A 15,893-nucleotide genomic window follows, 5' to 3' on the forward strand; every position below is an offset into this window, starting at 1 on the left:
ATGAACTTAATGACAAAACAGAAACAGGCTCACAGACATACACACAGAACAAACTTATGGTTACCAGGGGGTAAACGGGGTGGGAAGGGATAAATCAGGAGTTCAAAATCTGCACTTCTTGGGGAGTGATGGAAATGTTAGCTATCTTGACTGTAGTGGTGGTTTCGTGGGTGTGCACATCTATCAAAATTCATCAGACTGTACATTTGAAATATGTGTAGTTTGCTGTACAGGAACCATAGCACAGTCAAGGTGTTAAAAACTAAAAATAAAATAAATATTAAAAAGCATGTGATGTTTGAACTTTGGAGAACATGTCTAAGGCACAAGATATGCCTCCTTGCTGTCTCTCTCAGTTCACAGACTCTGGGGGATGCCTGGAGCCACACGCTGTGAGCACACTCAAGCAAACGCATGCAGGGAACCAGGAGGAACTGCCTTCCACCAGCAATAATGTACCAGGCAAAGGAGTAACACTCACCTTAGAGGCAGATCCTCCAGCACCAGATGATAATGATGACGATGACCTGGCTGCAACTTCATAAGAGGTAGTGGGTCAGAATCACCCAGCTAACCCCCTCCTGGATACTGAACCCACAGAAACTGTGAGAGAACATAGTGTTTGCTAAGTTGATAAACTGCATGGTAATTTGCTATGCAGCATTACATAATTCATACAAATTTTGGTACCCATAGCAGTGGGCTATTATAACTTAAAAACCTAAAATGTGAGAGTGGCTTTGATATCAGGCAGCGGGAGAAAGCGAAAAGGATTTCAGAAGCGTTAGTGAAAGCTTGACTTGGTGTGAACATACTATTAATAGAAGTCCATATTTTGAGGAGGCTGTTGTTGAGGACCTAAAGGAGAGTATCAAAAATTCTGACTACAAACTAGAGGAAAGAGGACCTTTGTTATGCAGTGTCAGAAAGTTTAGTAACACTGTTCCTACAGTAAGGTGGAAAGTTCAAAATGAGCCCAAGCATTGGGTGAACTAGCTAAGATTTCCAGAAAGTACTGAGTGTCTCCTAGTTGCTTCTTCCTTGCTGCTTAAACTAAATGGCAAAAAGGAGAGAGAGAGCTAAAAGAAGGACTATTGAACAAAGGGGGGGCCAGGGGATGTTTGGGGAATTCTCTGTCTCTCCAGATAACATAAAATGCTAAAATTTAGAAATGGACTATAAGCACTTCTCTCCAAGAACCACCTTGTAGGGGAGCCCTCCTGGGAGCAAGATGAGTTCACAGGTTGACACCTCACTGCAGAGCTCGGGGTCAGCACTGGCTAAGCCCCGGGTGGTTGTGGCTCCTTACTCGTGTCGAAGCAATTTGTCCCTCTGATTATACGGAATCCTATGAGGGTGGTTGTGAGGATTGTCCCACTCTATATGAATATGCCCAGGAATTTTTGAATCATCTTACAAACCATTTCATAGATTTGGAAACTGAAACTGAATGGTTTGCACAGACAGTGAATGGCTGTGTTACAACAGATGATGTTTTGCAAGAACACGGGGAAGTCATGTATCAACAGGCCATGTCTGTCTCAAATCCTCTTACATGAGAGCTAGCAATTGGCAACTTCCGGAGAGTGGCCGTTTCCACCAATTGCTACTTTAAAGATACCAGAATTAATATGAAGTTAAGGAACAAGCTGCAAAAAGAATGAGGTAACTCGACTGTACTCTTTTGTACTCTTCCTGGTAGAACTTTATCTTAACCTGGAGATCAAGGGAGCAAATGGACCAGGTTATGAGGCTGGTCTTCTTCAGGCTGCCTTCAGGGGTTGTTGGGTGTTCTTTTTTTCTAACCCTCTGCACAACAACTTAAATTGTGCAGTGCTGTTACTGAAGTTGACAGGGTCAGTTTGGAAGATGCTGGAAGGAAAAAGGAAAGACTGGCATGCAAGAAACTGAAAATGCCATCCTAGATGCAAATGGCCAGAGAGAGAAATCAGACACTCATGAAGCTTGCAGAACGCTGGTCGGGTAACTGGGGTGGAGCCCATGCACCTCAGCAGAGAAGCGGCACCTGAAGGTGAGACTATGCTATGCGTGAAGCGATGTTCTGCACATTTGGTGGCTCTCCTTTCCCTGAAGTTCATCCAGCTTGTCGGGAGAAATACTGAGAATGACTTGAAAGAGAAGACTTTTTTCCAGATTATGAAGAAAATGGAACAGATTTATCAGGGGCTGGTGATCCACACTTGGGTGATACTGATGATGAGATGGACTCAGAGATCGAAGAAACTTATGAACAGCTTGGCTTGGCATCAGAGCACAAGCAAAAACAGTAAAGCTAAATTTCAGCATATCAGTTTCATAAAGCTATTTAGCTTGTGGTGACTTAACAGAACACAGGAAAGCAAGAACATGTGTTACTCTCATACCAAGTCAAGGATGTTGAGTTATGTTGCTAATGCACACAACTTTAATTTTGTTTAACAGTATCTCCCCAAATAACCTTTATTACCTCCCCCTGAAAAAAGAACTCTAAACAAAGATGAAATGCAGGGCATGGTCAGGAAAACGTTTGAGTGGAAAGTCCTTTGTTAAGACAGCATACATATCAGAGTGGTGCCTTACAAAACACAGTCAGACAGAAAGCTCCTTTCACATAAGGAGTCCTAAGTAGCTAGTGAATATTTGTAAAGACTGTAGACTGTCAAGTTGATTTTAAAAACACATGCAATTCTGATTTTTTTCACAGCTATACGACTTCAGGACTTTTCATACAACAGGAAAGGCACAGGGAACATCAAAATGTCAAAATACCAGACTCGGTTGCCCCACGTTCATACCCCTGCCCCTCCCTCGAGCGGAACCCAATTACTCTGATCTAAGTTTCAGGAGGAAGCTGCATTGAGAAAAACACAAAGACTGATTACAACCAACTAGGCCCAAGACTACAGAGGATCTGACTTCCAGGCGACCTTGAGCCTTATTACACGCTCACTGTGATATAATAGCATGCTAACTGACACACCCAGCAGCACTGGGACAGTTGACAATTGCCATGACAACAACCCAAAACCCACACAAGGAGTGAAAAGGAGTTGCATCAGTGTCGAGTCCAACCACATCCCTGTTAAGTTACAAATACTCCTCCCACTCTTTCCAATCTCCACCCACCCAACCCTGAACAGACCCCAAGCTGTGCCCCTTCGCTTCAACCCTCCTATATATATTTGGTGTCTGCAACCGAATTGGGCTGAGAAGCTGATCTGCGAGCTGGGTTACCACTTTGCCAGTCTCTGGCCACTGAGTAAAGCTTGTGCTGCTCCTGTCTCAGCACCTGTCTCATTATTGGCTGCATGAACCTGATCAGAGAAAGAACCTCCCCGGCTGAGGGAGGTCCTGGCCCCCACTAGGACCAAGGCACAGGTCCAGTCAACCAATTCAGTAACAAACTGGAGGGAGAAGCAAGAGGGTGCCAGGCTGGAAAGGCCTTCCCACTCAGCAGAAGGGCTCTCAAGCCCTGGGGCTGGCAGGGAAGTCACAGAGGTTCAAAGATTAGGCTGGACAGAAACCTGGGGTTGAGACGCAAATGCCTCTGGCACCAGGTGGCCATCACTGACATGAGACCCCGGATGCCAGGGGAAAGGACTCAAGGCCCAACAGGAGCACACAGAGACAGTCTAGCCAGCAACTGGGGGAGTCCCCCAGCCTCAGTCTGCCCTGTGGAAACTGGGGACCAGCCCATGGCAAACGATTTGCCCAGACCACTGCAGGCCCGTGCTCCCACGTCCCGGTTTCCCACCTTCGAGGGAAAAAACGAGAGCAGGAAATGGTGGCGCCAGATTGGCCACCAACCAGGTAACAAACTACAGGCTCGGAAAAGACGCCTCCGCTACCAATGAACCAGGTTGGAATAGTGTGGTCCCTGGCTGCCTGGAAAACTCTGGGCATTGCAGTACAAGGCAGCGCTGAGGATTCTGGGTGCTATAGTCCAAGGATGGGGGCATGCCAAGGATTGTGGGTATGTAGCCCCCAGATGGGCGGGCACGCCGAGGATTCTGGGTACGTATTCCCTGGATGGGCGGGCATGCCAAGGATTCTGGATGCTGTAGTACCACGAAAAGGGACGCTGAGGATTCTGGGTGCTGTAGTACCAGGAAAAGGGAGGCCGAGGATTCTGGGTGCTGTTGTTGAGGGAGGACATTGAGGATTCTGGGTGCTGTAGTCCAAGGATGGGGGGGACACTGAGCATTCTGGGTGTGTAGTCCCTGGATGGGCGGGCACGCTGGGAATTCTGGGTCCTGTAGTCCCAGGAAGGGGGTGGGCGATACTGGGAATATACCAAGTGTCCTGCGTGCTGTAGTACCAGGATGGGCCACAGTGGGGAGCAGGTAACCTACCTAGACCTCTGGGTACTGCATCCCCAGGATGGGGCTGGGGCACCGAGGACTCTGGGTAGTGTAGTCCCAGGCCATGCATGGGATTCTGGGTGTTGCGCTCCCGGGCCCCTGGAAGCACTTTAGTCACCGGCCCTGTTTCCTGTCTGTTGCGCTGAGAAGCAGGACTCCTGACTCCTCTCTCCTGCGTGCTTTTCCTGCGGGGAAGGAGGGCTGTGCGAGGCTGACCCCGTGGCTGCGTGGGCGAGGCCTGGTGGGGTGGGAAGCGCTTGCAGGCCTCAGGCCCAGTATTTCTGCTGGGGCGGGGACAAGACTCCAAGAGCACACCAGGGAAAGGCGATGGGGTTGGCCACCACCGAGGGCCCCAGGTCAGAGGGCCACCCAGGCTCTATGTCCCCTGGCGGGGTGGAGGTGTGCAGCTGGGGAAGTCAGCGCTTGCGTTTTCTAGGACTGCTGAGGAACTGAGGCCCCTAGTGTGTTGCAGTAGCAGCTTCGCCTCAGGTGGGGGCGGAGGGTCCATTTGAAACCAGAAGTGGGCAGGGCACAGCCATTCAAGGAATGCCACAGCAATTAACATCAAAATGGCGCCTATCCCTCTTTGGAGACGGCCCACATTCTCTCTATGGAATGTGTACCTACTTTTAATCTGAGCACCCAACCCCCACACCTCATGGCCTTTCTCTTGCCTTTCAGTGTATCTCTCTGGATAAATCTACCTTCACTCAACTGTGGCTCGCTCTTGAATTCTTTCCTGCGTGAAGCCAAGGACCCACACTTGGCGGGGCACGTCCCAAGGGCTGAGCCGAAGCCTGGGACACAGCCCTTCTCATGCCCCACATCCCTTTTTCCTGCATCACATTGGCTACAGGTGGAGTGGACTAGGGCCAGAGCAATACCAGAGGGAGAGGGCGTTTACATCCCTGAGACCTGGGGACTGGATACGATTCAGCTTCCCTCTGGCTCTGAGGCTGCACATTTTGTTGTGGGACAAGGGGTTGTAACAGAGCAGGACACTATGGGGTGTTCTGGGGACAGACCCCCCCCAAACACACACACCCTCTGCTTTCCCTCCTCTCGGAAGTACCCAGATAATAGTGTCTGATGAACGTTCCTGAGTTATTTTAGAGATGCTGAAACCCCCAGCAAGTGGGAGAAGTAAACTACTTGATGACCATGAGCATGTAGCCGCCAGACCTACTGGCACCCAAAGAGTGATAATATTAACCCCTGTGACACAGTCCTGTTACCTGACCATCAACAAATCAGAATTGTGCACGAGCTGATCACAAACCCTGGGACTCCTCTCAAAAAAAAAAAAAAAAGAGAGACAGCCCAATCAAAAAATGGGCAGAAGACCTAAATAGACATTTCTCTAAAGAAGACTTACAGATGGCCAACAGACACATGAAAAAATGCTCAATATCGCTAATACCAGAGAAACGCAAATCAAAACCACAATGAGGTATCACCTTACACCAGTCAGAATGGCCGTCATTCAAAAGTCCACAAACAATAATTGCTAGGGAGGATGTGCAGAAAAGGGAACCCTGCTACACTGCTGGTGGGAAGGTAGTTTGGTGCAGCCACTGTGGAGGACTGTATGGAGGACCCTCAAAAAACTAAAAATAGATTTACCCTATGATCCAGCAATCCCACTCCTGGGCATATATCCAGAGGGAACTCTACTTAGAAAAGATACATGCACCCCAGTGTTCATAGCAGCACTATTTACAAGACATGGAAGCAACCTAAGTGTTCATTTACAGATGACTGGATAAAGAAGTTGTGGTATATTTATATAATGGAATACTACTCTGCCATAAATAAAAATGAAATAATGCCATTTGCTGCAACATGGATGGACCTAGAGATTATCATACTCAGTGAAGTCGGACAGAGAAAGACAAATATCATATGGTGTCACTTATATGTGGAACCAAAAAAAAAAAAATGATACAAACCAAAAACAAACTCATTTTCTTTACTGACATAGAAAACAAACTATGGTTACCAAAGGGGAAATGGCAGGGAGGGATAAATTAGGGGTTGGGGATTAACACACACACATTACTATATTTAAAATAGATAACAAGTTTCTACTGTACAGCACAGGGAACTATATTCAATTTCTTGCAATAGCATATAATGGAAAAGAATCTGAAAAGGAAATATATATATGTATGTATACAAAGAACTGAATCACTTTGCTGGACACCTGAAACTAACATTGTAAATCAACTACACATCAATGAAAGTTTTGATTTTTTTTTTAATGTGACAATACTGTAGAATAAGAGAAACATACTGCATCAAACTGGAAACCCAGAGGAAATGGTGATTTCTCAGTAAGAGCACACATTAACACAATGGACCCTAAAATAACATTACGCAAGCAGGCCTATGTGCCACCCAGGGACCTCTCCCCTAAGGGTTCTCCTCTCAGAGTTCTGGGTGTCCCTTCCTGGGGGAAAGACACAGGGACAGGGCTGTTCTGCAGATCCCCTGAGGTCCAGCCCCACCTGGTGTCCTCCTGTTCCCCAGCCATTCTCGCCCAGTGAGGACGCCATGCCAGATGGAGTCTCGGACTCTGTGCACGCACTGTGGGTTCTTCAACAACCACTCTTCCCACCTCCACTCTGCCACCCAGCCTCCACACCCCACCACTCACTCAACACCGTTCAGCTGTGCCTCCTGTGTGCACGTGACCACCACTGTTGACAGACGATGTGTGCAAAGGACCAGCCTCTCATAGACACTCTTTCTGAACAATCCGACTCCCACGCTTCAGAAGCACGTTCTCTAACACGTTCACTCTGGCACACTCACGGTCTGCAATTAATACTCCGCAGACACGTGTTCTGCTCCATTCGACTTACAGTTCTCACTCACCGTCTCTGAGCTACTCAAACATCCTCCCAAGAAGATGGAACTGGGGCCTGGCTGGAAGTGGGGCAGATTCCGACCTCACCTGGGGTAGAAATGTGATCTGTGCCCAGCTGGCTTTCGTCTCGGCAGCTGTTTGCGGGAAGGCCCACGGTGGCCCACCCCTCGGCGTCTGCTGGGCTCGAATGACCCATGGAAGGCTGATACACGGAGACTGGGCTCCTCCTTAGACAGGCTTCATGGCAGCGGGGAGACAGGGAGTTTATTTCACGAGCGAAGGCACAAGCAGTACGATGTGTGGGGGCGAAGCGATGGCCCGACCGGGGCCTATCTCTGCATCCCCACGGTCTGCCCTTCCAGGCAGCTGGGCTGGCAGCTGCAGGCTAAGTGAAGAAATACAGCTGCTCCTCCTCCTCCTTGTCCATCAGCCCGTGCTCAGACTTCTCCGCACTTCTCAGGGCGGGTGGCCGGGAGCGGCTCACCAGTCTCCTGCCTCTCTGCCAAAGGCGAGCCCGGTGAGCCTGCGCTCTGCTCTGGACACCCTGCCCCGAGCGTGCTGGGAGGCCGGGACTGGTGCTGTGGGGCCCCGTGAACCATCCCAGCCTCTCTGGTCACTCCTGCTCAGGCCGGGGCTGGGGCCAGAGCTGCGGTGCAGTGCTGGGGCATGTGTCTGTCAGGCCCGTAGAGCCTGCTCCTGGGTGCTGGCCCTGCACGAGTGTGTGTGAGGCAGGGGTGGCGCCTGGGAACACAGAAGGGGAACGTCAGGGCCCATCTCTCACCGTGGGGGTTATGGGGAGGAACCTGCAGTGTCCTTAATTTGTCCTCTGCGCCTGTGTTCAGGCTCAGGCCTGCCAGGGGCCAGCAGGCAAGTTGTGGAGTGGAGGCTTCAGGACACAGCAGTCAGGGGTCCCCTAGTGAGGGCAGTGAGCTTGGCCTGGGGTCTGCCTGGAGTGTAGGTGGGACTCGGGGGGGTGGGCTGACCCGCTGGTGCCGGCTCTCTGAGCGGAGGGCTCACATCTTGGCAGGGCTGGGAGGGCCCCCGGAAGGAGTAGGTCCTCAGGAGCCAGTGGGGGTGGCAAGCCCAGGAATGGGAGACGCTGCCCTACCCTGGCCTTGCTCTGATGGCCCCACCGGTCCCCAGAACCTCAGTAGTAGCACCTGCAGAGGAGGTGAGCCAGGCTCGGCTGCAGGCTGCCAGCCCCTCCCATCCCCTGTGCCTCCTCAGGCCACCCTGCCCACCTTCTTCTTGACCTCGGCCTGGGCCCGGGCCTGTGCCCGCTGCAAACGCTCCTCCTGCAGCTGCTTCTGCAACTTGACCTTCTCTTCCCGGAGCCTGGGTGGCAGTGGTGACAAAAGACAGATTAAGGGCTGGAGGCCCAGCGAAGGCTACCAACTCCACGGCTCCTTCCCACACAGCCCTCAGGCCATGGCCCTCCCCGCTCCCCTGCCAGGTCAGGGCCTTGCTTCTGACCCTGTTCCTTGGGGGTCCTGGCTCTGGGCTCATACCCCCAGGAGGCCCAAGTTCCTAGACCCCCATCCCTGGTCACTTGCTCTGGCTCCCCCATCATCGCCCTTGAAGGCCCGGCCCCTCCAAGGTCAGTAGTCCTGTGTCCTTCCCGTCTGTACTTGCGGGGTCCGAGGACACAGAGGAAGAGCCCTTGTGCATGTGGGACAGACATGGCTGTCTGTAGATGACCATGTCTCGGGACTCCGCTCGGACTAATGAGCCAGGCGGCCAGGAACTCGCCTGGGCCGCACTGGGCCTGTGGGGCTCCCCAGGCCTCCCCTCAGAGCCAGACCCCCACTGCTGACCTCGCCTCCCCTCAGCTGCTCCCTCCAGAGTGTGCACCTTCGCCCCCTCCCGGCCCTGGCAGTGCAGCCCCTCTCCCGCCCCACTCCAGCCGGGAGAGTGCCCGTTGCTGTCGCCTGTCCCAGGTGAGGCTGGCTCACTTTGGCTCCTGGGGTCCCTGGCACCACGTCAGGCCACACTCCAGAAGAGGGGCTTTCTCCACGGGGCTGAGTCTGGGCTCCCCAGTTGCCCCCAGACCCCTGGACTCTGCCTCTCATCATGGAGCACCAGGTTCCTGTCTCCAGTTGGGGAACTCTGAGGGCAGGACCACACTTGACCTCTGACCTCAGTGCCAGCCCAGAGCTGGGGCAGGGGTGTGGAGGGCACCTCACCCTCAGGGCCCTCCCACTGTGAGAAGCTGTGTGACCGGCAGGGCTGGCAGGGCCTCACCTCATACGCCGCTCCTTCTCCTTGGCCTTCTCTGCCTGCTCGATCCTGACCTGGGGCACTCGCTCCAGGCTCTCGAGCAGCTCATCCAGCTGGTGCTCAATGGTGGCCAGCATCTGCACGGTGCCCAGCCTGGACTCCTGCTGGCTGTCGACACAGTGCCGGTACACGTCCAGCACCTTGTGGTTCAGACTCTCCAGCAGCTTGTCCTGTGAGGCGGGCAGGCCTCCCTCCAGCGGGGCCGCGCAGGCCTGTGCCACCCCCACATCACAGCCTGCCGGAGCCCTCATGACAACTCGCCTGACCTCCCAGGGCCCTGCCCAGCACACAGTGGGCACTCGGAAAGTGTAGGGGAAATGACTCGGACACCTAGACTCTTCTTGACCAGAGTGTCTGACCCCTGGCCCTCTCACAGCCAGCCAGATCCTGGGTTCCAGCAAACCCACCGAAGCCCAGTCCCCTATTCTTTGGAGCCTTCTTTGTCCTGCCCCTGCACTGACCTCAGCTCCCCACAGGACCACGTGCTGTGACTGCTTTCTGTGTGGCCCTGGGCCCTGGGAGCTCCCCTCCCTCAGCCTGCTGTGACATTCAGAAAATACTTAACCCCACCTGTCCCACAGACTGGGCATGAGGATTACAAGACGAACGGCCGGCACAAAGGTTTGACAGGCACAGGGCACAGACAGTGCCCACTGACTTCTGCAGGAGGCAGGGGTGTGCTGGCCTGCTTTTAGGGCATCCCATGCACCTGGCCCTGTGCCCAGCACACAGCAGGTGCTCAGTAGGAATTTGAGTGAATTAGGAAGCTGGGTCCACCCCCTTGGCCCTCGGTGTGCTGCCCAGTCCTGGTCCTACTGCCCAGGACACATCCCCGGTCTCTGTGCCCTCAGAATTCTTTCACCTCCCAGCCTGGCTGAGGCTGTGCCTGCCTTCCTCCCGCCAGTCACTTCTGGACACACTGCGTGCGTTTAAGAAGCAGACGTGTTTGTTGAAGGGAGGGAGGAGGTGTGTCGGAGGGCTGCCTGTCCACAGAGCATGAATATATGGCTGGCTCTGTTTTGGGGCCAAGGGTCAGGCCCAGAGCCCGGACGGTGTTGAGGCACCATGTGCCTCGGGCCTTACTCTCCCACTGTCCGGGCTCTGTGCACTGGGGCTCCTCCTAGCAGGTGCCTGTGAGTGCCTCCCACCCTGCCCTGTGGCACCACATGCCCTCCACACCCACTGCCCACCAGCTACCATCCGCCTGTCTGTCTGGGGCCCTACCTCCTGATCGCCTTTGTACTCGCCAAAATGGAAGACACGGGCTTTGAGCTCCAGCTCGGCAGCTGTCTCCTCCTCCTTGGCGATGGCCGTCATCAGGGTGGTGATCCACTGCCTCAGCTGGTTGACCTCCCTGTCCCTGGATGGGGGACCAGCACTCTCTGAGCCTGCCGGCCCCAGCCGCATGCACGGGGGGGCAGAGGACTGGTGAGATGAGGCAGGACTGAAATGTAAGGTCTTTAACAATCCACACTAAAAAGAAAAACCCACTTTATCGAGGTGTATAATTCACCATAAAATTGTTTTAAAATGTACAATTCAGTCATTTTTAGTATATTCACCAGGTTGCACCATGATCTAACTTCAGAACATTTTCATCACCTGGAGAGAAACTCAGACTGGTTACTGGTCGGTCCCACTCTTCCCTCTCTTGTGTGTCTCTTCTGGACACCCCATAAGCCCAGAGCTACATGACACTGGTCCTTTTGTGTCTGGCTCTTTCCTTCAGCATAATGTTTTCAGGTCTGTCCACGCTGAAGTATGTGTCAGAGCGTCCTTCCTTTCTACGACCACATGACAGTCCACTGTACGGAGAGACCCCCTCAGCTGATAGACTCAACCATCAATGGACATTTGGGTGGTTTCTACCTTTTGGCTCTTGGGAATAATGCGCTATGGACACTTAGAGGCCGGCTTTTGTGAGGACATTTTCAATTCTCTTGGGTATATATTTAGGAATAGAATTGCAACAATCAATTTTTAAATGAAATAAAATATTAAAAGAATTTTTAAAAAATGTTTTCGCAATCATGGCAGACACTGACCATTGCATGTTGGGGCTTCCAGAGCAGGATTCCTGGCTCCTAGGGTTGGCATGGGTCCGTCCATGCGAGCAGCTGCATGCAAGCCCTGGCCAGAGTGAGCAGGGCATCGGCCACTCAGCTGGCAGTGCCTGGGAGGCCTCGAGGCGCCGGTCTCCCCAGCAGTGATTCTGGGGCTCTGCCCTTTGGCTGATGGAACCTACTGACATTTTCTCACTCTTAGGCATAGTGCCACAGGCTGCTGCTCCTTTGCCCACAGGGGCCCAGGGCCTGTCATATGCACTGCCACAGGGGTGCAGGCCTCAGCCCCACACCAGCTCCCCAGCGCAGGTCTCAGACTGTGGGGCCAAGGCTGGTCTGGCCAGCCCTCCTGAGCTCTCAGAGGTGGGTGGCCAGAGAGGCTACATGCTGCTCACAACCCCCTCACCCAGGCCTGGGCCTCTGGAGGGTGCATGCAGGTTGCCTGGACCAGTAACAGAGACCTGACCTCCCTCCAGCCCTGAGCACCCACCACAGGGGTGATGTGCTTGGGGTCAGCAGTGCATCTCCTAAGGGTAACAGGACTGAATTCAGCTCTCACTGAATTCCTCCATGACCAGTGCCTGGACTCGCCAGTGACCTTGTAGCTGACAGCTCGTTACCTGGACCAGGTTGGGGGGGGGGGTTAGATCATTGTCCTATTTCTTCTTCAATAACTGGGATAAAAAGATCACTTTTTCCCCACTAGTTCTCTTTAAATGTCAAATTGTTGGGTCACAGACTTTTCTCCTCAACCAGATCTCACTGCCAACCTGCAGGGCATGAAGAACACACTGCCCAGCACTGGTGCTCAGACCAGGGTCCACACCACCTGCATGTTTGTCAGAAAGCAGAATTCAGGCCTCACCCAGGACCTGACCAGGTAGAGACTTCACTTAACAAAACCCCCGGGGGCCCAGTGCACAGCATCTGAGGGGCACCCTGCTGCCAGAAAAGTGACGACACAGGGAGAAAACCTACAGGTTGAACGGGATTTAAAGACACGACCGACTGCAGAGTGTGATCTTATTTCAATTCTAATTCAGACTAATGGTTTAAAAACTCTAACCATTTATGGAATATGGACATTCAACATTAAGAATTACTTTTTAATGTGATGATGGTATTATGGCTAAGTTAAAGAGCCCTATTCTTTTTAGAGACACCTATTGAAATAATTAAAGACTAAATGACACAGTGCCTGGACTTTGTTTCAGAATAATAGGAAGATGGGGGAGTGGGTGGGTCAAGGGGAAAGACTGGCCATGGGTTGGTCACTGGTGAAGCTGGTGACTTTACACCACCTTCTCTACTTTTGTTTATGTTTATGTGTTTGAAATTTTCTTAGAGTTACTAGGCTGAATTGGAGAAGTTATAAATAGTTTTTTAAAAGGTAACAAGAAAGAGGATCCCTTCCTAAATACCTGGAGACATATAATCAGAAAGTTTACTGGACTAGTATTAAAAAAAGAGAGAGAAAAGCAAGCACCACCAAATGTGAATAAATAAAGGTCATTCAAAGACCAAGCTAAAGAGAAAGAGTTACCATATTCCTGCAGAAATAGCAGCAAAAAGGACAAAAATAAAGTATTTTGAGATAGAGGAAAATGGTGTAGTAGGAAGCACCAGAAATCTGTCTCCACACCTAGAAAACAGTTGCACTGGCAGAATCTGTGACGGAACTATTCTGTAGCTCTGGAGTCTGCTAAGGTTGTTCACAACTTCTAGGGAAGGACCTGGACATCAAATTGTGTTCATTTCTTTCCACTCCAGCTCTGAGCACAGTAACAGCCACCCATCCCCCAACTCCATCCCCATGGCAGCACCTGTGCGTATGTTCCTGGAACACCTCGCACACAGCTCACAGGAACCAGGGTGGGCCAAAAGGACCCTGTTCTCCAAATACTGGGATCTACGCTCTGATGGTTGACTGCTGCTTCTGGTCACAGAGGTGCAAAGAGACAGAGGTCATTGCTTCACCTATCTCCTTTGCTATAAGCCCCGCCCATTCTGGTGGACTTCACTTCCAGCGTATTTAAAGGACCAGAGCTCTCCCACAACACTTAATTTTTAGTCTTTTCCCTTTTTGAGAGCTAGACATTAAAGACCATGGACTTTCAAAAACAACTGTGTATATGGGAAAAATTAGAAAGTGACCATACAAGCCAAAGAAAAGTCTCAGAAAAGACCTGAGAAGACCTTAATTTCACACCTCAGGTTGATTCTCAGCATAAAGACTGCCTACAACAATTAAAAATAAATAAATACATAAACAAAAGTAACAACAAACAGAAAACTGGGGAAGAGACAGAGTCTGATCTCCAAAGCTACCACATTATTAGCTTCAAATATTCCGTGTTCACCAAAAATGCACAAAGAACACACAGAAACAAGAAAGCATGGCCTATTTACAGGAAACACAAACTGTTCCTAAAAATTAATATGGCAAGTATAGCACAAAGATTTTTTTAAAAACTGTGTTTAAAGATGCTCAAAGGGTTAAAGGAAGATGTGGAGAAAGTCAAGAAAATACTGTGTGAACAAAATGGAGATATCCATAAAGAGATAGAAAACTTAAAAGGAAATCAAAAAAGAAAATCTGGAGCTAAAAAGCACAATAATTGAAATAAAAAATTCCCTGGAGGGATTCAAAGGCAAATTTGAGCAGGGAGGAAAAACAATCAGTGATCTTGAAGACAGGATGATGGAAACTATGGAGGCTGGGGAACAGAAAGAAAAAGACTGAAGAAAAGCAAACAAAGCCTAAAGAACTTGTGGGACAACAACCCAAAGGACCAACATACACATTGTGGGAGTCCCAGAAGAAGAGAAAGATGTAGAGAAGATATTCGAAGAAATAATGGCTGAAAACTTTGCAAACTGGATGAATATAAACATTCAAGAAGCTCAAGGTACTCCAAGTATGAGGAAATCAAAGAGAACTATACCAAGACATATTATAACAAACTACCACAGGATATTCAAAAGCCAAAGAATCTTGAAAGCAGCAAGAGGAAAGCAAATCACCACAAAAAAAGGATCTCCAATAAGATTTTCAGCAGATTTCCCAGAAATTTTGGAGGCCCGAAGACAGCAGGCCAATATATTCAAAGTGCTCAAAGGAAAAAAAAGAAAAAAAGAAAAAACTCAACCATGAATCCTACATCTGGCAAAAGTGTCCTTTAAAAGTGAGGGAGAAATCAAGACATTCCTAGATAAGCAAAAGCTGAGGGAGTTCATGACCACTAGACCTGTCTTGCAAGAAGGGCCCAGGGGAGACCTGCCAGGTGAAATGAAAGGACACTAGATAGTAACTTTAGCATATGGAGAAATAAAGATCTCAATAAAGGTAAATACATGGGCAAGAACAAAAGCCAGTATTATTGTTAACAGTGGCTTGTAGTTGTACTTTTTGTTATCTACATGATTTAACAGACTAATACACTTAAAGAAAAAAAAAATAATTAGCATAAAAGCTAGTATTACTGTAACTTTTGGTTTGTAACTCCAAATCTTGCTTTCTACATAATTTAAGAGATGAATGCATATAAAAGAATTATTAATTTATGTTTTGGGGCACACAATGCATGAAAACATCAGCGACCAGAAGGGGTAGGGATAGAGCTGGAAAGGAGCAGGTTTGTATGTTACCGAAGCTAGGCTGGTATAGATTCAAATTTGAGTGTTATACCTTTGGGATGTTAAATGTAATCCCCACGGTAACCACAAAAAATAGCTATAGAACATACACAAAATGAAATGAGAAAAATTTAAATATTTCACTACAAAAAAATCAACTAAACACAAAGAAGACAGCAATGCTGGAAATGAGACCCCAAAAAAGTGATAAGGCATACAGAACACAAATAGCATGATGACAGAAGTAAGCCTTTCCTTATCAGTCATTTCTTTAAATTTGAATGGATTAAACTCTCTAATCAGAAGACAGAGATTGGCAGAAGGGATAAAAACACATGACCCGCTTTTGCACAGCTAAGGATACCATCAACAAAAAGAAAAGACAACTTACAGAATGGGAGAAAGTATTTGCAAATGAGGTGACTGACAAGAGACTAATTTCCAAAATATACAAATAGCTCATACACCTTAATATCAAAGAAACAAGCAACCCAATCCAAAAATGGGCAGACGACCTAAACAAGCAATTCTCCAATGAAGACATACAAATGGCCAACAGGCACATGAAAAAATGCTCAGCACTGCTATTGTCAGAGAAATGCAGATCAAAACTACAATGAGGTATCACCTCACATCAGCCAGAATGGCCATCACTGAAAGTCTATAAATGATAGATGCTGGAGAGGG

At 49.7% G+C, this 15,893-nt stretch overlaps 1 protein-coding gene and 1 pseudogene across 1 annotated transcript in view; one reads left to right on the plus strand and one right to left on the minus strand.

Moving 5' to 3' along the window:
- The first annotated feature begins 1,231 nt into the window (after window positions 1-1,231).
- On the plus strand, window positions 1,232-2,349 carry LOC116158154 (polyadenylate-binding protein-interacting protein 1-like; annotated as a pseudogene).
- Window positions 2,350-6,704: 4,355 nt separating this feature from the next.
- CFAP100 (cilia and flagella associated protein 100) overlaps window positions 6,705-15,893 on the minus strand; it is a 34,012-nt gene continuing 24,823 nt past the window's right edge. The window contains 4 exon segments of the mRNA XM_064496143.1: window positions 6,705-7,729; window positions 8,472-8,565; window positions 9,472-9,677; window positions 10,732-10,867. Coding sequence (XP_064352213.1) covers window positions 7,616-7,729; window positions 8,472-8,565; window positions 9,472-9,677; window positions 10,732-10,867 — 550 coding nt within the window. The 3' untranslated portion in view covers window positions 6,705-7,615.

The sequence above is a fragment of the Camelus dromedarius genome, chromosome 17 (assembly GCF_036321535.1).
Source record: "Camelus dromedarius isolate mCamDro1 chromosome 17, mCamDro1.pat, whole genome shotgun sequence".
In the NCBI taxonomy this organism is placed as follows: Eukaryota; Metazoa; Chordata; class Mammalia; order Artiodactyla; family Camelidae; genus Camelus; species Camelus dromedarius.